The sequence below is a fragment of the Neofelis nebulosa genome, chromosome 2 (genome assembly GCF_028018385.1).
Source record: "Neofelis nebulosa isolate mNeoNeb1 chromosome 2, mNeoNeb1.pri, whole genome shotgun sequence".
Classification (NCBI taxonomy): Eukaryota; Metazoa; Chordata; class Mammalia; order Carnivora; family Felidae; genus Neofelis; species Neofelis nebulosa.
The window spans coordinates 163,918,081-163,942,024 of NC_080783.1; the positions used below are offsets into that span (position 1 = coordinate 163,918,081).

General features: G+C 35.4%; 1 protein-coding gene across 1 annotated transcript in view; it reads left to right on the forward strand.

The window, feature by feature from the left end:
* Positions 1-23,944, forward strand: part of ANKRD13C (ankyrin repeat domain 13C) — a 90,314-nt gene that overhangs the window by 12,376 nt on the left and 53,994 nt on the right. Inside the window, exon 2 of the mRNA XM_058717008.1 lies at positions 11,699-11,740. Within this exon, the coding sequence (XP_058572991.1) occupies positions 11,699-11,740 (42 nt within the window). The remainder of the gene's footprint in view (positions 1-11,698; positions 11,741-23,944) is intronic.

A 23,944-nucleotide genomic window follows, 5' to 3' on the forward strand; every position in this document is an offset into this window, starting at 1 on the left:
CTTCTTGTCACCATTTAGAACATGGTCCTTTTTTTTTTCTCCTGGAAGATAGAGAAGTGAAGAAAGATAACTCTTATTACCTTTTATACTATTAGGGCAAAAGTGGATATTCACAAATTTCTATGTTTGATTTTAAATGTCTCTTTTTTTACTGTCAAATTTGCATATACCTCCAATCTAGACTTCTTGGAGTTCCCATATTTTATAATTATCTCCACTTGGGAATCTCAGAGATACTTCAAAATTCATTTGTCAAAATGTTATTATTATTATTTTCCACCTTATCCCCTCCTACCTGGCCATCCAGTCCTTTATTAAATCACATCATTAATTATCTGGTTGCTCAAACCTCAATTATTGGGATCATTCTTTATCTCACCTCCTCCTCCTATCTACGCATATCTAATTAACAGGTTATTTTGCATCATTCTACTTTCTGTCTCCATTGCCACCATTTTGAACACAATTTTTATTTTTTTTCACTTGGAATGCTACACTGGACTCATATCTGGTCCCATGTCCCCCTTCCTTCCTTTCTCTGTATGGTAACAAGAGTGATCTTGGAATGTCATTTTTATCATGTCATGTCCCTGTTGAAGATTCTTTAGTGCCTTCTCCACTAAAAAGTAAGTTCATATTTCTTACCATAGTTATAGAGCCTCACATGATCTGGCCCTTGCCTGCTTCTCTGATATAATCTTTTGTACAAATGTCTCTTTTTTTTCTTTTCTGGCAATACTTGTTTTCTTTTAGTTCCTTGAATATGCCAGGTTATTCCTGGTCTCTGACTGTAATGCTTTTCTTCTTATTCTTTGATTTCTTAGTTTCTACTCCTCTTTAAGATCTCATTTTAAACATTATCTCATTAGAGAGGTTTTCCTGCCTGAAGAATCAGAAAGTTATGTATCCTTTTATTAATTTTTGTCTTAGCTCTTTGTTATTTTTCTGAACACCTATCATAATCTGTTTTGTCTCATTTTCTGTTTTTCTGCTCTCTTTTGTTAACATAAGCTCCTTGAGTGCAAGAATTATTTCTAATCCTAATGATTGACTCTTTAATATCTAGCACTATGCCTAGAACATAGTAATGCTCAGTAAATCTTAAGTGAAGATGAATGGATTTTGTCTCTGGGTAAAATGTTGGGAAAAATAACAGAACCTTTGAACTTCTAATTTACATTAAAATATAATAATGACTCTAGAATCAAGTAAACTAGATTATGAGAAAAAATTTTAATAATAGTAATATGTGATTATATATAGAAATTATATTGACTGAGAGGTGTTCTATCGTGGAAGCAATGCAATATGACATGAAACCCTTGCTGATCAGAGCAGGGGTCTGCATACATAATTAAAGGGCAAGATAGTTATACAGTTGTTGAATCACTCTGTTATATACCTGAAACATTGTGTGTGAACTATACTTCCATTAAAATTTTTTTTTAAAAGTGCAAGATAGTAAATATAGGCTTGCAGGCCTTACCATCTGTTGTGTGAAAGTAGCCATCAACAATGAGAAAGAATGAAATCTTGCCATTTGCAACAACACGGATGGAACTGGAGAGTATTATGCTACATGAAATAAGTTAGTCAGAGAAAGATAGATATCATATGTTTTCACTCATATGTGGAATTTGAAAAACTTAGCAGAAGACCATGGGGTAAGGGAAGGGGAAAAAATAGTTTCAAACAGAGAGGGAGGCAAATCAGAAGAGATTCTTAAATACAGAGAACAAACTGAGGGTTGATGGAGGGGGGTGAGGGAGAGGAGAAAATGGGTGATGGACATTGAGGAGGGAACTTGTTGGGATGAGCACTGGGTGTTGTACGTAAACGATGAACCACGGGAATCTACTCCTGAAGCCAAGAGCACACTGTATACGGTGTATGTATACATTGACAATAACTTGATAATAAATTATATTAATTTTTTTTAATTTAAAAAAGAGAGAGTAGCTATCAACAATTCATAAACAATCAGCAGGTGGTTATATTCTAATAAAACTTTATGTCATATCCCTGAATTAGAGGATGAGAATGTATCTATATGGGAAACAGATGGCAAGTTTGTGCCCTACAATAAGCCTACCCCTTCTTTTTGCCTTCATTTATTGCTATCCTTAGGATTATAGCAGGAGAAAAATAATAAAGCTATTTCTAGTATCTTAGAAATATTCACATCAAAGAAGCAAGTGGGCAAGTAAGCTTATTTTAGTCAGGCGACATACCTGGGTGATGATTCTTTAGGTAAAATAAGATGTCCAGTACAAAGGCTTTTGTAAGGAAGACTTTTGCTTTTAAAATCGTTAGGGACATGAATAAATATTTGCTGCAATTCTAGCAACCTTACTTATCCCCCATTTATCTTCTATTTATTTTTAAGCAGCATATTGTAATATTATTCACATACCATACATTTGAACCATTTAAATTGTACAGTTAAATGGTTTCTGTTGCATTCAAAGTTCTGTAGCCATCACCACAATTTGAGAACATTTTCATTCCCTAAGAAGAAGTCCTGTACTCTTGACCTTTTACTTCCTCCTCCCCCCCCCCCCCCCCCAATTTGCCTCAGCCCTAGATAGCCACTAATCTGCATTCTCTATAGATTTGGTTATTCTAGACATTTCATATAAATGGAATCACAATATATGGTCTTTATGACTGGCTTCTTTCACTTAGCACATTGTTTTCAAGGTTCATCCATATTACAGCATGTATCAGAACTTTATTCCTTTCTGTTGCCAAATATTCCATTGCATAGATGTACTTTATTTTATTTATAGTTAATGGGCATTTGAGTTGTTTCTACTTTTTGACTATTATGAGTAACACCGCTATCAACATTTGTATGGAAGTTTTTGTGTGAACATGTTTTCATTTTCTTGGACATATACCTTTGGCTGGGCCATGTGGTAACTGTTTTTCAAAGCATTTTACTTTGTATGAGGATTTATTTCAATTTCTCCTCCTTGCCAATACTTGTGTTATGTCTTTTTGATTATAACCATCCTAGTGAATGTAAAGTTGTATCTCATTTTAATGGCTAATGATTTTGAGCATCTTTTCATGTGCTTATTGGCCATTTGTGTATCTTCTTTAGAGAAACAGCTATTCAGATCCTTTCCTGTTTTTAAATTGGGGTTTTTAAATTATTTAGTTGTAAGAGTTCTTTATATATCTGGATACTATCAAACTTATAATTTGCAAAATATTTTCCTCCCTAGGTTCTCTTTTCACTTTCTTGATGCCATTCTTTGGGGCAAAAATCATTTTAATTTTGATGAAAGCCAATTTATTTTTGCTTTTGTGCTGTGCTTTTGATGTATCTGAGAAGTCATTACCTAATTCAAGGTCACAAAGATTTACTCCTTTGTTTTGTTTTGTTTTCCAAGGGTTTTAATAGTTTTAGCTCTTATAGTTGGGTCCATGATCTATTTTTTTTAATTTATTTTAAAAAATGTTTATTTTTCGGAGAGAGAGAGAGAGAGAGAGAGAGTAGAGGAGAGGCAGAGAGAGAGAGAGAGAGAGAGAGAGAGAGAGAGACAGACAGACAGAATACCAAGCAGGCTCCTTGATGTCAACACAGAACTCAACATGGGGCTCAAACTCACTAACCAGGAGATCATGACCTGAGCCAAAACCAAGAGTTGGACGCTTAACCAACTGAGCCACCCAGGTGCCCCTAAATTTATTTTTGAGAGAGAGAGAGACAGAGAAATGCATGCAGGGGAGGGGCAGAGAGAGAAGGAGAAAGAGAATCCTAAGCAGGCTTTGTGCTGTCTTGTGGAGCCCTACATAGCGCTCAAACTAATGAACCATGAGATCATGACCTGAGCCTAAATCATGAGTCGGACGCTTAACTGACTGGCACCCAGGTGCCGCCTGTCCATGATCTATTTTGAATTAATTTTTGTGTATGGTATGATTGATCTGTTGATATTTAGGAGTGTCTTTATGCAAGTACATACTGTTTTGGTTACTGTGGTTTTGTAGTAAGTTTTGAAATTTGTAAGCCTTCCAACTTTGATGTTCTTTCTCAAGATTGTTTTATATATTCTGGGTACTCTGAATTTTTATATGAACTTTAGGATCAGCTTGTCAGTTTCTTCAAAAAAGCCAGTTGGGATTTTGATGGAGATCGTTTTAAAATTATAGACCAATTTGGGGAGTATTGTCATTTTACCAGTATTTAAATCCATGACTTCAGGATGTCTTTCTGCTTATTTAGGTATTATTTAATTTCTTTCATCGATAATTTTATGGTTTTAGGAATATGTCTTGCACTGTTATTTTTATCTTTGATTTCTTTTTTTTTTTTTTTTTTTTTTTAATTTATTTTTGGGACAGAGAGAGACAGAGCATGAACGGGGGAGGGGCAGAGAGAGAGGGAGACACAGAAGTGGAAACAGGCTCCAGGCTCTGAGCCATCAGCCCAGAGCCTGACGCGGGGCTCGAACTCACAGACCGCGAGATCGTGACCTGGCTGAAGTCGGACGCTTAACCGACTGCGCCACCTAGGCGCCCCTATCTTTGATTTCTATGTAACAACTCCTCTCTCAACTATCTGATACTCTTCATTTTATCTAGAGTATTAGAATAGAGTGTCACAGGAAAATGCTTAGATATCAGCTTGTTCTTTTAGCTTCAGAGTTTAGAAAGGGTTTTTTACTTTGGTTCATTTTTTGAATGAACTGAGAGGAAAGTGGGGGAAGTCTGATTGTCTTTTCCCATACTAGATTTGAATAAATCTTCATTCCAGGATGGATGAGCAGGAAAAAAAAAGTCATTTGATAGTCTTTGAAAAATACTCATTTAAAAGAAGTGTCATCAAAGTATCCTGAAGATACTGTTAAGTAAAGGCTTGACAGTATAGAAAATTAAATGAATGATGTAAAAAAAAATAATTTGAAAACAGACTGTAGAGGAAAAAGAAAAATTAATGAGGGATAAGTTATAAATACAGAGTTATACCTCTGTAGATTTCATTTGATGAGTAATATGTATTTTCAGATAATAAAATAATAACTAGAACAGAGGCAATACTGAAAGCTATAAGTAAAGAAGAAAAACATCTTTTGAACTAAAATTGGTTCAGACTCCAAAGTTACAACTCATAGAAAATTAATGAAAAGAGATTCTGTATATCTTGGTGATATTTTAAATTTTAATGAAGAATTCTATACATATATAAGTAAAGAGCACAGATTGCTATTGAACAAATGAATGTCAGTTTGGCCTCAGACCTCTGCAATATTAGATCATACTTGCTGTAACATCCTCTAACTGCAGAATTCTTTCTAGTCAGGTATTCATTTGTGAAAGCAACAATAACATTCTAGAAAATAGATTAACCACCATGCTATCATTCCTGAAAAGTATTATTCAAAGAAATATCCCAAATCATAAGAGATGAATTTACATGATTAACCCAAGAAAGGAGGAGTTGTGTCAGAAAAGCGTTGATAGTGAACATTGAAACCACTTAAATGTACCATAGATGAAATCTAATAATCATAGTAAATATGATTACAATCTTGACAGCAAATTGCCAAAAAAAAAAAAAATCTTTTGCTTCAAAATTTAAGACATATATTCTATAAAGGGTAAGAAAAAGGTTTATAACTATTGATTAAATTAGTGAAACAAAAATGGAGATGAGAAATAAAAGCATTAATTTCTTCATTTTTTGTAAAAGGGAATCAAATGTATGGTTTATTTTTTGACTGTTAGATAAATGTTAAGTTTAAAAGTATTTTCTAAAAAGGTGTAAATTTTACTGCAAATAGAATTTAAAATCTGTCTATATTCTGTGTTACTTGAAGAAAATAAATGCCATTTTATTTATTTATTTTTTAATGTGTTTCTGTTTTTGAGAGAGAGAGAGACAGAGCGTGAGTGAGAGAGGGAGACACAGAATCTGAAGCAGCTCCAGGCTCTGAGACGTCAGCACAAGAGCCCAACATGGGGCTTGAACTCATAAACCACGATATTATGACCTGAGCCAAAGTCGAATGCTCAACTGACTGAGCCACCCAGGCGCCCCCCATTTTAAAAGCCCAGATAAAGACAGAATAAAAAGCAAAAGCACTTTTAAAAAATAGAAATTTCCCAAACTGTGATTATGTCAAATAAGGCTTTGTATTCTTTTATTGTATTAGTAATGGTTTTTGCCATTGCAAGTGAAACTCACTGCAAACTAGATTAAGCCCAAAGGTATTTCTTGATTCGTATAACTGAAAGTGATAGAGTAAGAGCTAATCTTGGGTTTGTATGTATCCGGATCTCCTGCAGTGTTGTGAGGACTTTTTAAAATTTTTTTTCTTTTTCTAATAATCTCTTAGCTTTGCTATTAGGTAAAGCTCCATTTTTTCCTTTTTGCAGTTGGGCTTTATCTATTTCAGTTTTTTAGCCTCTGCTCTTGACATTTTGTGCCAGAGAATTATTTGTGGGATGAAATTGTCCAGTGCATTGTAAGGTATTTAGCAGTATCCTTGGCCTCTACTTTCTAGATGCCATTAGCACCCTCACTCCTCAGTTTTGACAAGAAATGTGCCAGACATTGCCAACTGTTCCCTTGGCATAAAATTGTCCCTGATTTAGAACCAGTAACTGAGGTGGTAGAGAATATGAGAACCACCTTAAAACATTGTGGTTCCAGCAGCAAAAGACAGTCTTCCCAACCAGTTCTAGCACCAAAATAAAAATGCAGAAAATAATTTTCTAGTACAGAAAGAAAGAAAGAAAGAAAGAAAGAAAGAAAGAAAGAAAGAAAGAAAAAGAAAGAAAGTCAGTCAGTCCCAGGTGGGAATTGTGCCTTTCCCTGAAATAGTATTCTAGCTGGGTCTAAAAATAGTAGCTATGGCATCTACTAAAAGGAAGGGAAAAGACTTTTACAGATACATCTAAAGGAGATTGGAAAAAATGGAAAATTTATGGCTGAGTCAATGGCAAAGATTATGAATGGAAAGATTAGTTACTGATAAAATTGAACTTGAGATAAGAATGATTTAAAAGTACTAAGAATAATTATATTTTGATTGAAGTTATGATCATTAGTGCTCATAAAGTTATCTCATTTTTATGCATTAATAGTACCAAAGAATAGAAGGCATAGTATTAAAGATATGGAGAAAAGTTAAGAAATAAAATTCAAGTATCATTTCTGCCTCTAGTAATGATGGACTAGATTAGGATTAGTCTTCCTTAGAAACAAATAAGAATCAAATATTTAACTTAAGGTTATTGGGAATCTAACAAGGTAGGAAGTAATTACTGGGCCAAGTTCTGGCAGAAGATGGAAATCCAAAGATTTAAGCCTCCCATTTTAGGTTATTTTGCCCCAGTAGCTTTTGTAAAGCCAAAAGAAGTAGTTAAGAGGCTGAGCAGCACTTTTGATGGCCTCACTGAGGTAAGAGGACCAGAGGTGGAGGCCAGTGCCTACTAAGTGTGAATATCTCTTTAGTACTCTGCTCTTTTAGCATGTAACTTGAAGAACTGCACCTTAGGAATAAGGGTGAACTGAAAGTAAATCAACTCTGATGGAGGCTGAAGCACAACTTTGTGTCATTATGAGGGCCAGAAAAAATGTCAGTCCCTGGATTAATGAAGTCTAGTAGTTCCGGACACATGTGAAAAGTAAATGAAAGTATCTGGGTGGTTTGTTTCTTATGCTTCGAATTTTTATAGAGAGAGCTCATTAAATACTATATCCAGTATATTATTAGAGATGCCTGGGTGGCTCAGTTGGTTGAGCTTCAAACTCTTGATTTCAGCTCAGGTCATGATCCCAAGCTTGTGGGATCAATGCCTGCATTGGGCTCCATGCTGAGTGTGGAGCCCTCTTAGGATGCTCGCTCTCTCTCTCTCTCTCTCTCTCTCTCTCTCTGTGTCTCTGTTTCTCTCTGCCCCTCTCTCCCACTCATGCTCTCTCTAAAATAAAAAAATAAAAAATTAAAATCATTTAGAATTAAAGATGACCAACATTATAAGGAAACTGAACAACATGATGAAAACTGGGGTTTCGGGGGGAGGAATTAAAAGAAGCCCATCAGAACTTCATTTATTGTAAGTATTATTAGAGACTTTAAATAACATTTATTATGTTCTTGGAGGATAAGAGATCAGTTTGAATATTTTAGCAGAGAACTGGAAACTATAAAAATTGAAATCACATATTTGAAAACGAGCCAGTGGCGCCTGGGTGGCTCAGTTGGTTGGGCAGCTGACTACAGCTCAGGTCATGATCTCGCGGTCTGTGAGTTCTAGCCCTGCATCAGGCTCTGTCCTGAGAGCTCAGAGCCTGGAGCCTGCTTCCGATTCTGTGTCTCCCTCTCTTTCTGCCCGTTCCTGCTTGCTCTCTGTCTTTCTCTCTCTCTCAAACATAAACAATAACAAAATTAAAAAAGAAAGAAAATGAGCTAAATAAAAATTCTCAAATGGAAAAATATAATAACTGGAATTTAAAACTAAATAAATAGGCTTACTAACAGTTTTAGACCCTGAAAAAGAATTCGTGATGTTGGAAATAGGTTAGAAGAAAATATCTTTAATGAAAAATGGAAAGGGAAAGAAGTTTTTAAAAAAAAATAGGGTAAGGGGTACCTGGGTGGCTCAGTCAGTTGAGTGTCTGACTTCAGCTCAGGTCATGATCTCACAGTTTGTGGGTTTGAGTCTCCCGTCGGGCTCTGTACTGACAGCTCAGAGCCTGGAGCCTGCTTCGGGTTCTGTGTCTCCCCCTCTCTCTGCCCCTCCCCTGCTCATGCTCTGTCTCTCTCTGTCTCAAAAATAAACAGAAACATTAAAAAAAATTTTTTTTAAATAGAAAGGGTAAGAAGTTTTACATTAATTGAACCCAAGAGAGAAGAGAGGAAATGGAACTAAAGCAATATTTGGAAAGATACTTGCTAAGAATTTTACAAAGTTTGTGAAAGACACAGATTCAGGTATTCAACAAGTCCAACCCAAGTAGAATAAACAAAGGAATCCACACTGGAGTGAAAAGGCTGATTAATTTGAAAAACAAAACAAAACATACACATAAGTGCAGCCAGAAATGTCACATTACTTTCAAAGGAGCAGTAGAAAGTTCTATGGCTGGCTTCTCAACAAAAAAGGAAACCATAAGACCACGTAGAATGTGAGGAAAAAATAGCATCCAATCAATAATTATATACTCAGTATAATATCCTTTTAAGATTGAAGTTGAATACACATTTACAAACAAAAACCTGAGGGAAATCACTTATCAAACTATCACTAAAGGTAATCCTGAAGGATATGTTTTGAGTAGAAGAAAAATTCTAATGGAAGGTTGGAGATGAAGGAAGGAATGAAGAGCAGCAAAAATGGTAAGTAAATCTAAATGAATATTGACTCTATAAGATAAAAATAAAACCTCATAGGACTAGATAATAGCATAAAAGAAGATTGCTAGCTCCCTAAAAGGTCTGGAATTTTTGGAGAACTGGTTTGTTTTTTTGGAAAATAGCCTATGCCAGTAACTTGGCAACTCATAATGTTTACTTCTTAAATAGTGTTGTGAGCAAAACTTCTTATCTGGGGACATGCTTCAGTGTATGATTATTAACAATGTGGGGCACCTGGGTGGCTCAGTAGGTTGGGCATTTGACTTCAGCTCAGGTTGTGATCCCATGGTTGTTTGGTTCAAGCCCCACATTGGGCTCTGTTCTGACAGTGCAGACAGAGCCTGTTTGGGATTCTCTCTCCTTCCCTCTGCCCCTCCCTGACTCACTCTCTTTTGAAATAAATAAATAAACTTAAAAAACAAAACAACACAACGTGTATTATAGAGGTTTCCATATCTCAAGTAAAATTAGTTATGAGGTATGAAAACCGGGGAGTAGATTGCCTAGTTGCTAGTGGAAATTTTATTTCGGGAAAATATAATGTGAATTATGTCCCCAAATCTGTCTTTTTGTTTTGTTGTTCCTAACAGTGAAGACTAAGAAATTTACTGTAGTCCAGGTTTTTGTTTTGTAAAATTACTTATAGAGAAAATTTAAGTTTATTGAATTTACTAAACTTCTAAATTTTGCGCAAAATACTATCTGGCTATCTTTACAGACAGTTCTTATTCCACTGTGCTTTTATTCAGCAAAAGATTGTGTGTGTGTCTGTGTGTGTCTGTGTCTTAACCATCTGGACAGGTTGTGTCAAACTAAGAGAATGGGATAGATCATATACAAGGTTTTAAAATTTTTTGGGGGGGCTCACTCGGTTGAACATCCAACTTTTGATTTTGGCTCAGGTCATGATCTCCTGGTTTGTAGGATAGGGCCCCGCATTGGGCTCTGTGCTGGCAGCACGGAGCCTGCTTAGGGTTCCCTCTCACTCTCTCTCCTCTGCCTCTCCCCTGCTTGTGCGTGTGTGTGTTCTCTCTGTCTCTCAAAATAAATAAGAAAGATTTTTTCTTTTGGATAGAGAGAGAGCACATGTGTGCGTGTGTGATGGTCAAGCAGGGGAGGGGCAGAGGGAGTAGGAGAGAGAATCTCAGGCAGGTTCCACACCCAGTGTGGAGCCCATCCCTGGTGCTCCATCTCATTACTATGAGATCATGACCTGAGCCAAAATCAAGAGTCAGACACCTAACCTACTGAGCCACCCAGGTGCCTTAGATCATATATAAGGTTTTTAGAACAAGTAGTTAAATCTTGTTTTATGCTGTATATGATTTCTTGATAAGTGTGCAGCTCATTTTATAGGCAAAAATTGTTCATGTGGTGCCTTCTGTAAAAATGCTAATACTGAATCTGAAAATTAGTATACACAAATTTTATTTAGTAACTTTATTTGCAAATATTACTATAGGTTTTCTTTCTTTAATAATCAAGAGGTTTTTAGGCTACTAGTGTGGCTTAGGGTATCATTTTGAAATTAAATTAGTCATTGTATAACATCAACTAAAAGGATATATACAAACTTCATAGTGTAGCCTTTTGCTTATCTTACCAATTTCATTATTTACTATTCTCTTTACCCCCACTGGCCATAAACATTTTTTGTTGTTTTTGTTGTTTGCGAAGTATGAACTGTTCTTGCATTTGAATGTAATTTGGGGGAATTGTTTTTAATTTTTAAATTGTTTTTAACACAGTATAATAGTGAGTTGCTTCATTTGCCTATAAATTTTTAACCCATTCAAGACTTATTTCAACATGGTCCCTCTTTAATAGTTAATTGTTTGTACAGACAAAATTAGGAGCTCTGTTCTTTATTCCATTATCATGCTATACTCTCTTTTATTCTAATAAATAATAGCAATTATTTACTTTCCTATCAGTCTCTAACAGAAGACTTCTGAACCACTTGAGGGATTGGGTATTTTTGATATCTGTCCCCAAAGATGAGTATATAGTAGGTATTTAAATTGTTTGCTGAATGAACAAAGAATGATATGATAGAGAAATTAGCAGGAAAGGAATCTGTGAAATCTCTTGAGAGAAGAAATCTCAAAAGCAAACTGGGTCTCCTTTTTTTTGGTGGGTGTTGGTTTAGAATACGTTGTGTTTAGAAATCATGGCATCCTCTGACTTTGAATTTGCCATATAAACAGGGTCATTTTGCAGTCACATTTTACTTAAATCTGTCAGTGAAATTTCTGAAGGAGCTAAAACCACTTTTAAATAACAATTTTCTACGTTTTTACACTAATTTAATTTTTGTTTAATTTTAGGAAACACTCCTTTACACCTTGCTGTGATGTTAGGAAATAAAGGTTAGTAAATATTTCCTTTCTTATGTTTAACTTCATTCATGTATTTTCACATTTATATAAAGCTTTTTAAGATGAATTTTGTCTTTTGAGTTTTTCAAAATTAACCTGATTATTTTATTTGCTAATTGAGTTAAGAATCAATATATTAAAAATAATAACATTTTCTCATTTTCTGTAGTTCACCTCAAGAGTTAGTGGAAATCCTGTACTAACTTTATGCTTTTTGAAACTGTGTATTTTTTCTTATTTGGTTATTTTATCAAGGAAGTATTTATAATTTCCAAATATTAAGATATGTTAACTTTTATAATACTTTTAATATTCAGAGAGTTTTATAAGATTCTTTAATATGGACTGTTTTGTATATCTAAACTCAGAAGTCTACACCTTTTGTATGTTAGATGTTTGTAAAATCTTAATATTTACTTATTCTTTAAAACAAAAACTTCATAGATGATTTAAAAGATTTACTTTGAGAGAGAGTAAGACAGACTGTGAGCAGGATAGGGGCAGAGAGAAAGGGGAGACACAGCATTGGAAACAGGCTCTGGGCTCTGAGCTGTCAGCACAGAGCCTGATGGGGGGGCTTGAACTCACGAACGGTGAGATTATGACCTGAGCTGAAGTCAGACGCTTAACCAACTGAGCCAGCCAGGCGCCCCTGAAATATTTACTTTTTAAGGTTATTCCTAGAAGTGATAAAATCTTAGTTATCTGGCTTCCCAATAATCCTGGAGAGTGAGGATTTCAGATAGCTGATTAGTAACATTTTGAGTGCTGGATTTTTAAATTTTAGATGTGTTTGATAAAAACCTTTTAAAAACATAATCTTAAATTTTTAAACAGGCTCATGAATTTTTGTTAACATTTTTTCTTTCTGATAACCTAGAAGTATCATTTTGGGACAACTATTATTGATACAAAGTATCATACAGTTAGTGTAAACATTTGATCTGAATGTATGCAGATCCCAGGGGTGTTATCAGTACTTGCTTTGTTGAAAAACAAAATTTTTTTGTCAGTTTGGCTTTTAAGTTTATATGCCTAAGCACATGATCTGTAGGATAATTTAATATTGACTTTAATTCTGTATAAATTGGTGACTCGTATTTTGTTTTCATTTTTAAATTTATTTTATGCTTTTTTTTTTTTTTTACCTTCTTGCAAGAAATATGAGTAACTTCAAAGTTAAGATTTATTAAGAGGCTACATATTGTAGAAACTCAAAAAATGGGGACTACCTATGTCTCAGGAAGAGAAGTAACTGAGATCATTTGGGAAATCAGCCATTCTCCCCCCACTCTGTCTGTCTACCTACTTACCTACCATCTGTCTGTCTCTTCTGGTGTGTCTGCTGTTCTTTATGTATATGTAAATTATAGATATAATATTTATAACACTAAGAGGAGACAAAGCAAATATGATAAAATGTTAACAACTATTGAACCTAGGTAGAGAGAATTTAAATGTTCATTGAGATCATCTGTTTTTCTGTATGTTTGAAATTTTTTATAGTATTGAAAGAGAAACAGAAATGGTATTGTTATGCTTTATCATAGGTTTAAATTTTTGTTGTTGTTGACATTTATTCATTTTTGAGAGACAGAGTATGAGTGGGAAAGGGGCAGAGAAAGAGGGAGACACAGAGTCGGAAGCAGGCTCCAGGCTCTGAGCTGTCAGTACAGAGCCTGACACAGGGCTTGAACTCTCAAACTGCGAGATCATGACCAGAGCCAAAGTCAGACGCTCAACCGACTGAACCACCCAGGTGCCCCTATCATAGGTTTATATTAGCATGTCTAAATTATGTTTCACAGAACATTAGTTTTATGGCATACTAATAATATTTAGGGGAAAATAATATTTCCAGGTCAAATCGATTTGGAAAATAGTGGGTTTAATAACTATTAAGCAGTTTTCTTTATTATGGACTTTCTTAGAACTTTGATATGCTTATATGCACTGTGACCTTCTGAGTTGGGGCAGGTGTTGGATATAGAGTCATTATTCCCCAAAGTTATCTGATTTTTTTCCACATGTATCCTGAGAGATTAGAGTTCTGTGGAAGGTATTTTGGGGAAACATTTGGTTAAGTGATTCAGGATCTGCACATAATGTCAATATTTGCTTTTTCTGAGTCCTTTTCATATAAGGTAGGCCCAACCATTAATGATACTGATCCATTTTACATTAAAACAATTTTTTTAATGTTTGTTTATTTATTTATTTATTTATTTATTTATTTTTTAATTTTTTTTTTAACATTTATTTATTTTTGAGATAGAGAGAGACAGAGCATGAACGGGGGAGGGTCAGAGAGAGAGGGAGACACAGAATCCGAAACGGGCTCCAGGCTCTGAGCAGTCAGCACAGAGCCCGATGTGGGGCTCAAACCCACATACCGCGAGATCGTGACCTGAGCCGAAGTCGGACGCTTAACCGACTGAGCCACCCAGGTGCCCCAATGTTTGTTTATTTTTGAGAGAAAGAGAGACCGAGCATGAGTGGGGGAGGGGTAGAGAGAGACAGAGACACAGAATCCAAAGCAGGCTCTAGGCTCTGAGCTGTCAGCACAGAGCCTGACACAGAGCTTGAACTCACAAGCTGTGTGATCATGACCTGAGCCGAGCTGTGTGATCATGACCTGAGCCAAAGTCAGATGCTTAACTGCCTGAGCCACCCAGGCACCCCCCATTTACATTTTTTACTTGTATGTTCTTTTTTGCTTTTTTCTTTACGACCTTTAAACATTTTTGAGATTTGATTACACAGGAGTGTTATTGAAATGTGTAGTGGAAGATAAAACATCTACCTTATTGGGGTACCTGGGTGGCTCACTTGGTTAAGCATCTTACTTCAGCTCGGGTCATGATCTCATGGTTCATGACTTTGAGCCCCACATCAGGCTCTCTGCTGTCAGCACAGCACCCGCTTTGGATCCTCTGTCGCCCACTCTCTCTGCCCTCCCCCACTCATTCTCTCTCTCTCTCTCTCTCTCTCTCTCTCTCTCTCTCTCTCTCTCAAAAATAAACATTAAAAAAATATATAAGGGTGCCTGGGTGGTTCAGTTGGTTAAGTCCAACTCTTGGTTTCGCTCAGGTCATGATCTCATGGTTTTGTGAGTTCAAGTCCGGTGTCAGGCTCTGTGCTGATGGTACAGAACTGGCTTGGGATTCTCTGCCTCCCTGTTGCTCTGCCCTGCCCTCTCCAACTCTCATTGTCTCTGTCTCTCTTAAGATAAATAAACTTAAAAAAAAAAAAAATATATATATATATATATATATATATATATACATACATATATATATATACACACATGTATATACATATATGTGTATATATATATATATATATATATATATATATATATATATATAAATCTACCTTATTAATTCTGTAATTTAATTTTGCATGGTACCATTGTTCAGTCTATGCCACTCCATTTCATCTTCTTCTTCAGAGAGAAATGTACTGTACCTTTACTGATTCATTGTTGGAGGAGCACTTGCTGTTTGTATACTTATTTGTAAACACAGTAAAAATACTCAGGGTACCCAAACAATATTTGTTGATTGATTTAAAGAGAAGTACCCCAGGACTTTTGCACTTTTATTTACTTCTGTCATTCATCTTAACTTAATAACTGTTCTTTTCACCATTGAAATCTGATTTTTTTCTGTATTTCTGGGTCTGTTGACCATGTTGGCCTTTGAGGCTGGGAAGTTGTTGAACTATAGATTTGAACTGAAATGGAAAGAACATCATACTTAAAGAAGGTTTCAGGAATCTTTAGAAGAAGAAATAGAAAATAAATCTTTTCTTATCCTTTTGGTTAGACATCATAGAAAGGTTCTTCAGATCAGTTGCTTCAACTTTTAATTCATTCTTTTGGATCTGCAGTTTTAAATTTTTTGTCTGAAATAACTCTAGGGTTATTATGATTTCTCACTCTCATAAGAGTATGTCTGGATGTTCTCTTTTGTTTGCACTGTCCTATTTATCTTATTCTCTCTCTTTGTATTTTATTACCTTTATAAATCTTGCTTATTTATATGTGATTTCTGTTCCTCATAATTTCATTTTATCCATATTCCTTAAGGCCCAGCTTCTTTGTTGCATTTATATATTAAAAAATATAATAATTTATTGTCATGTTGGCTAACATACAGTGTATATAGTGTAGTTTTGGCTTCAGGAGTAGATTCCTGTGATTCATCACTTACATACAACACCCAATGCTCATCCCAACAAATGCCCTCCTCAATACCCATTTCCCACTTTCCCTTCTCCCCCAAGCTCCCTCCCCCATCAACTATTAGTTCTCTGTCTTTAGAAGTATGTTATGGTTTGCCTCCCTCTCTGTAATTTGTTTTTCTTCCCTTCCCCTATGGTCTTCTGCTAAGTTTCTCAAATTCCACATATAAATGAAAACATACAATATCTGTCTTTTTCTGACTGGTTTATTTCACTTAGCATAATACCATCCAGTTCCATCCACGTTGTTGCAAATGGCAAGGTTTCATTCTTTTACATTGCTGAGTACTATTCCATTGTATAAATATACCACATCTTCTTTACCCATTCATCAGTTTATGGACATTTGGCTCTTTCCATAATTTGGCTATTGTTGATGGCACTGCTATATATAAACATTGGAGTTCATGTGCCCCTATGAATCACTCCTGTATCCTTTGGATAAATTCTAGTAGTGCTATTGCTGGGTCATAGGGTAATTCTATTTTAATTTTTTGAGGAATCTCCACGTTGTTTTCCAGAGTGGCTTTATCAGTTTGCATTCCTACCAACAGTGCAAGAGGGTTCCCATTTCTCCACATCCTCGCCATCATCTGTTGTTTCCTGAGTCGTTAATTTTAGCCACTCTGACTGGTGTGAGATGGATCTCAATGTGGTTTTGATTGTATTTCCCTGATGACGTGGGATGTTGAGCATCTTTTCATGTGTCTGTTAGCCATCTGGGTATCTTCTTTGGAAAAGTGTCTATTCATGTCTTCTGCCCATTTCTTCACTGGATTATTTGTTTTTCAGGTGTTGAGTTTGGTAAGTTTTGATACTAACCCTTTATCTGATAGGTCATTTGCAAATACCTTCTCCTATTCTGTTGGTTGACACTTAGTTTTGTTGATTTCTTTCCTTTGCTGTGTAGAAGCTTTTTATCCTGATGAGGTGCCAATAGTTCATTTTTGCTTTTATTTCACTTGCTGTCAGAGACCTGTCAAGTAAGAAGTTGCTTTGGCCGAGGTCAAAGAGATTGTTGCCTGTTTTCTCTCTAGGGTTTTGATGGTTTCCTGTCTCACATTTAGACCTTTCATCCATTTTGAGTTTATTTTTGTGTATGGTATAAGAAAGTGGTCCAGTTTCATTCCTACGTGTTGCTGTCCAATTCTCCCGACACCATTTGCTAAACAGACTTTTTTCCATCGGTTATTCTTTCTGCTTTGTCAAAGATTAGTTGGCCATACATTTGTTGGTCTAGTTGTGGGTTCTCTCTTCTATTCCATTGGTCTGTGTGTCTGTTTTTGTGCCAATACCATGCTGTCTTGATAATTACAGCTTTGGAGTAGAGGCTAAAGTTTGGGATTTAATGATGCCTCCCACTTTGGTTTTCTTTTTCAACATCACTTTGCCTGTTCAGAGTCCTCTGTGGTTCCATACAAATTTCAGGATTATTTGTTCTAGCTTTGAGAAGAATGCTGGTGTAATTTTGATTGGGATTGCATTGAATGTATAGATTGGGAAGTGTTGACATTTTAACAATATTTGTTCTTCCAATCCATGAGCATGGAACGTTTTTCCATTTCTTTGTGTCTTCTTCAATTTCTTTCATAAACTTACTATAGTTTTCAGCATACAGATCTTTTACCTCTTTGCTTAGGTTTATTCCTAGGTATTTTATGATTCTTGGTGTAATTGTAAATGGGATCGATTCCTTGATGCCTTTTTCTGTTGCTTTATTATTGGTATGTAGAAATGCAACCAATTTCTGTACATTGATTTTATATCTTGAAACTTTGCTAAATTCATGTATCTGTTCTGCCAGTGTTTTGGTGGAGTCTTTCAGGTTTTTCATGTAGTGTATCATGTCATCTGTGAAAAGTGAAAGTTTGACTTCTCCTTTGCCAGTTTAGATGCCTTTTACTTCATTTTGTTGTCTGATTGCTGAGGCTAGGACTTCTCACACTATGTTAAACAACAGTGGTGAGAATGGACGTCTCTCTCTCTCTCTCTCTCTCTCTCTCTCTCCCTCTCTCCCTCTCTCTCCCTCTCCTTGCCCCCCCCCATACACACACACTTTCTCTCAAAATAAATAAATAAACTTAAAAAAAATTAGCCTAGTGGGTATCCTTGCACATCTTCTTTTTTATATAACAGAGGGAATTAGTTTGTTTTTAATGAAGTTAAATCACTATATACAGTACTATGCTATATTTTTGTTTTCATTCAAAAGTTTATCATGAAATAGTTGTACAAGTTCATAGATCTTTATGAATGTTTATGTTCCTCTAACTTCTTTACATGTACACACATACACACTTATTTGCATAAAACTTGATGCTAGGTTTCTTGAAGGGAGAATCCATTTTACTTACTTACTTGTTTATTTATTTATAAAATTCTTTTTAACTGAAAAAAAAATTCTTTCCTTTTAGTTTTTTCCAAGTTTTTATTTATTCTGGTTAACATACAGTGTAATATTTGTTTCAGGTATAGAATTTAGTGTTTTTTTTTTTTTTTTAAATTTTTTTTTTTCAACTTTTTTTTTTATTTATTTTTGGGACAGAGAGAGACAGAGCATGAACGGGGGAGGGGCAGAGAGAGAGGGAGACACAGAATCGGAAACAGGCTCCAGGCTCCGAGCCATCAGCCCAGAGCCTGACGCGGGGCTCGAACTCACGGACCGCGAGATCGTGACCCGGCTGAAGTCGGACACTTAACCGACTGCGCCACCCAGGCGCCCCTAGAATTTAGTGGTTTATCTCTTACATACAATACCCAGTGCTCATCAGAGCAAGTGCCCTCCTCAATACCCATCACCCATTTAATCTATCCCACTGTCCAGTAACCCTCAGTTTGTTCTCCTTGGTTGAGAGTCTGTTTTGTGATTTGCCTCTCTCTTGTTTTCCCCCTATTGTTCATCTCTTTTGTTTCTTAAATTCCATATATGAGTGAAATCATATGGTATTTGTCTTTCTCTGACTGACTTATGTCATTTATTGTAATAGTCTCTGGCTCTATCTCTATCATTGCAAATGGCAAGATTAAATTCTTTCTGATGACTAATATTCCCATTGTGTGCGTGTGTGTGTATACATACACATAATTACACACCACATCTCCTTTATCCATTTATCAGTTGATGGGCATTTGGGTTTTTTTCCAGAATTTGGTTATTGATAATGTTGCTATAAACATTGATGTGCATGTATACCTTTGAATTAGTATTTTTGTATCCTTTGAGTAAATATCTAGTCTTGCAATTGCTGGATCATAGGGTAGTTCTAGTTTTAACTTTTTGATGAAACTCCATATTGTTTTCCACAGTGGCTGCACCAATTTGCATTCTCACCTACAGTGTAGGAGGGTTCCCTGTTTTCCACATCCTCGTCAACATCCGTTGTTTCCTGTGCTGTTAATTTTAGCCATTCTGACAGGTGTGAAGTAGTATCTCATCATAGTTTTGATTTGTATTTTCCTAATGATGAGTGATGTTGAGCATCTTTTCATGTGTCTGTTGGCCATCTGGATATCTTCTTTGGAGAAATGTCTGTTCATGTCTCTTGCCTGTTTCTTAACTGGATTGTTTTTTGGGTGTTGAGTTTAATAAGTTCTTTATATACTTTTGGATATAACCCTTTATAAGATATGACATTTATAGATATCTTCTCCTATTCTATAATTTTCCTGATTGATTCCTTTGCTGTGCAGAAGCATCTTATCTTGATGAGGTCCCAGTAGTTCATTTTTGCTTTTGTTTCCCTTGCTTCTGGAGACATGTCTAGTAAGATGTTGCTGTGGCTGATGTCAGAGAGGTATCTGCCTGCATTCTTCTCTAGAATTTTGATGGTTCCTTGTGTCACATTTGTTTCTTTCATCTATTTTGAATTTATTTTTGTGTATGGTGTAAGTAAGTAGTCTAGTTTCATTCTTTTGCATATTGCTGTCCAGTTTTCCCAACACCATTTCTTAAAGAGACTGTCTTTTTTCCATTGGGTATTTTTTCCTGCTTTGTCAAAGATTAGTTGACCATATAGTTGTGGGTCTTTTTATGGGGTTTCTGTTCATTCCATTGATCCATGTGTCTGTTTTTGTGCCAGTACCATACTGTCTGGATTACTGCAGCTTTGTAACATAACTTGAGGTCTAGAATTGTGATGCCTCCAGCTTTGCTTTTCTTTTTCAAATTGCTTTGACTCTTTGAGGTCTTTTGTGGTTCCATACAAATTTTAGGATTGTTTGTTCTAGCTCTGTGAAAAATGCTGGTGGTAGTTTGATAGGGGTTGCAATAAATGTGTAGGTTGCTTTGGGTGGTATAGACAATTTAACAATATTTGTTCTTCCTGTCCGTGAGCATGGAATGTCTTTCCATTTCTTTGTGTTATTTTCAATTTCTTTCATCAGTGTTTTATAGATTTCAGAGTACAGATCTTTTACCATTTTGGTAATGTTTATTCCTAGGTATCTTACGGTTTTTGGTGCAATTGTAAATGGGATTGATTCCTTGATTTCTCTTTGTGCTGCTTCATTATTGGTATACAGAAATGGAACAGATTTCTCTATGTTGATTTTGTATCCTGGGACTTTACTGAATTCATGTGTCAGTTCTAGCAATTTTTGGTGAAGTCTTTTGGGTTTTCTATATAGAGTATCATGTCATCAGCAAACAGTGAAAGTTTGACTTCTTCCTTGCCAATTTAGATGCCTTTTATTTTTTTTTGTTGTCTGATTGCTGAGGTGAGTACTTCCAGTATTATGTTAAATAACAGTGGTGAGAGTGGGCCTCCCTGTCTTGTTCCCGGCCCTAGAAGGAGAGCTCTCAGGTTTTCCCCATTGAGGCTGATACTAGCTATGGAATTTTCATATATGGCTTTTACTATGTTGAGATATGTTTCCTTTATCTCTACTTTGCTGAAGGTTTTTATCATGAATGGATATTGTACTTTGTCAAATGCTTTTTCTACATCTAATGAGAGGATCATATGTTTCTTATCCTTACTTTTATTAATGTATCACAGTGATTGATTTGTGAAAATTGAGCTACTCTTACAGGCCAGGAATAAATCCCACTTGATCATGGTGACTGATTCTTTTAATGTACTGTTGGATATGATTTGCTGGTATCTTTTTGAGAATTTTTGCATCCATGTTCATCAGGGATATTGGCCTGTAGTTCTATTTTTAGTGGAGTCTTTGGTTTTGGAATCAGGGTAATTCTGGCCTCATCAAATGAGTTTGGAAGTTTTCCTTCCATTTCTATTTTTTGGAATAGTTTGAGAAGAATAGGTATTAACTCTTTAAATGTTTGGTAGTATTCCCCTGTGAATTCCTTCTGGCCCTGGACTTTGGTTTGTTGGGTGATTTTTGATTACTGATTCAATTTCTTTCCTTTTTATCAGTTTGTTCAAATTTTCTATTTCTTCCTGTTTTAGTTTTAGTATTTTATATGTTTCTAAGACTTTCCATTTCTTCCAGATAGTCTGATTTGTTGGCATATAATTTTTCATAATATTCTCTTATAATTGTATTACTGTGGTGTTGGTTGTTATTTCTCTTCTCTCTTTTATTATTTTATTCATTTGGGTCCTTTTACTTTTCTTTTTGATAAGCCTGGCAAGATTTTATTAATTTTTATTAATATTTTTATTAATTTTATTAATTTTTTTAGAGAACCAGCTCCTGGTTTAATTGATTTGTTCTGCTTTTTTGTTTGTTTCTATATCATTATTTTTCTGCTCTAATTTTTATCATTTCCCTTTTTCTGCTGGTAGGTTTTGTTTGTTGTTCTTTTTATAGCTCTGTTAGTAAGGTTAGGTTGTTTGAGATTTTTCTCACTTTTTGACATAGACCTGTATTGCTATATATAGGTTCTCTCTTATGACTGTTTTACTATATCCCAAAGGTTTTAGATGACTGTGTTTTCATTTTTATGAGTTTCCATGTATTTTTTAATTTTTTCTTTAATTTTCTGGTTGACCCTTCACTCTTTAGTAGCATGTTCTTTAACCTCCATGTAGTTGTGGTCTTTCCACTTTTTTCCTGTGGTTGACTTCAAGTTTCATAGCTTTGTTGTCAGAAAAGATACATGATATGATCTCAATTTTTTTGTATTTATTGAGGTCTGATTTGTGACCCAGTATGTGATCTATTCTGGAGAATGGTCCATGTGCATTTGAAAAGAACGTGTATCATTTAAAGCTAGTTTTTCATTTAAAACTAGTATTTCCTTGTTTTTCTGTTTAAGATGATCTGTCCATTGATGTAAGTGGGGTATTAAAGTTGCTTACTATTATTGTATTACTATCAATGAGTTCTTTTATGGTTTTTTTTTTTTTTTTTTTTTAAGTTTATGTATTTTGAGAGAGACAGCAGACGTGTGAGCTGGGGAGGGGCAGAGAGAAAGAGAGAAAGAATCCCAAGCAATTCCACACTGTCAGTGCATAGTCTGACTTGGGGCTCAAACCTTGGAACTGTGAGATCATGACCTGAGCTGAAATCAAGGGTTGGTCACTTAACCACTAGAACCACCCAGGCACCTCTTTTGTTTGTTATTGTTTTATCTGTTTGGGTGTTGCCAATTTGAGGGCATAAATATTTCAATTGTTACATCTTTTTGTTGGATAGTCCCCTTTATCATGATATAGTGCCCTTCTTCATCTCTTGTTACAGTCTTTGTTTTAGAATGTAGCTTGTCTGGGAGTACCTGTGTGACCAATCAGTTGAGCGTCCAACTCCTGATTTCAGATCAAGTCATGATCTCATGTTCATGAATTTGAGCCCTGCTTTGAGCTCTGTGCTGGGAGCACAGATCCTGCTTGTAATTCTCTCTCCCTCTCTCTGCCCCTCACCCACATTCTCTCTTTCTCTCTTTCTGTCTCACTCTGTCTCTCTCAAAATAAATAAAACATTAAAAAAATGTAGTTTGATATAAGTATTGTAACTCTTGCTTTCTTTTGACAACCATTTACATGATAAATATTTATCCTCTCATTTTCGATCTGCAGGTGTCTTTAGGTCTAAAATGATTCTCTTGTAGGCAGCATATAGATGGTTACTTTTTATTTATTTTTATCCATTTTGACACCCTGGGTCTTTTGATTAGAGGATTTAGTCCATTAATTTCAGAGTAATTATTGATATGTGTTAGTGCTGATTTATTACCTGTTTAGTCATGATTCCTGGAGATTTTCTCTGTTCCTTTCTAGTCTTGTGTGACTTTTGGTCTTTCCATCCTACTCAAAGAATCCCCTTTAACATTTCTTGTAGGGCTGATTTAGTGTTCATGAACTCCTTTGGTTTTTGTTTGTATGGGAAACTATCTCTCCTTCTGATCTGAATGAGTATTCTTCTTTGCAGATTTTTCTCATTTAGCATGTTGAATATATTATGCCACTCCCTTCTGGCTTGCCAAGTATCTGTGGAGAGATATGCTACTGACCTTATGGGTCTTACCTTGTGAGTTAGGGATTTCCTTTGTCTGGATGCTTTTAGGATTTTTTCTTTATCACTAGATTTTGCAGATTTAACTATGATATGTCTTTGTGTTAGCCTGCTTTTTATTGATTTTGATGGGAGTTCTCTCTACCTCCTGGATTTGGATGCCTGTTTTTCCCCCCAGATTAATAAGTTTTCAGCTGTTATTTCCTCCAGTAAACCTGCTCCCTTTTCATTCTCTTCTTTTTCTGGGACTCCTATGATAAGAATGTTACTAAGTTTGATGGAGTCACTGAGTTCCCTAAGTCTATTCCTGTGATACATCATTCTTCTTTCTCTTTTGTTGAGCTTCATTATTTTACATGATTCCATTTCTGTATCACTTGTTCATTTCTGTGCTGCTTCTATCCTTGTGGTCATTACAACCAATTAGTTTTGAATCTCAGATACTGCATTTTTTTCATTTTTGCCTACTTGTTTTTTAGCTCTTTTATGTCTGTGGTAAGTCATGTCCCTGATGTCTTCCATGCTTTTCTC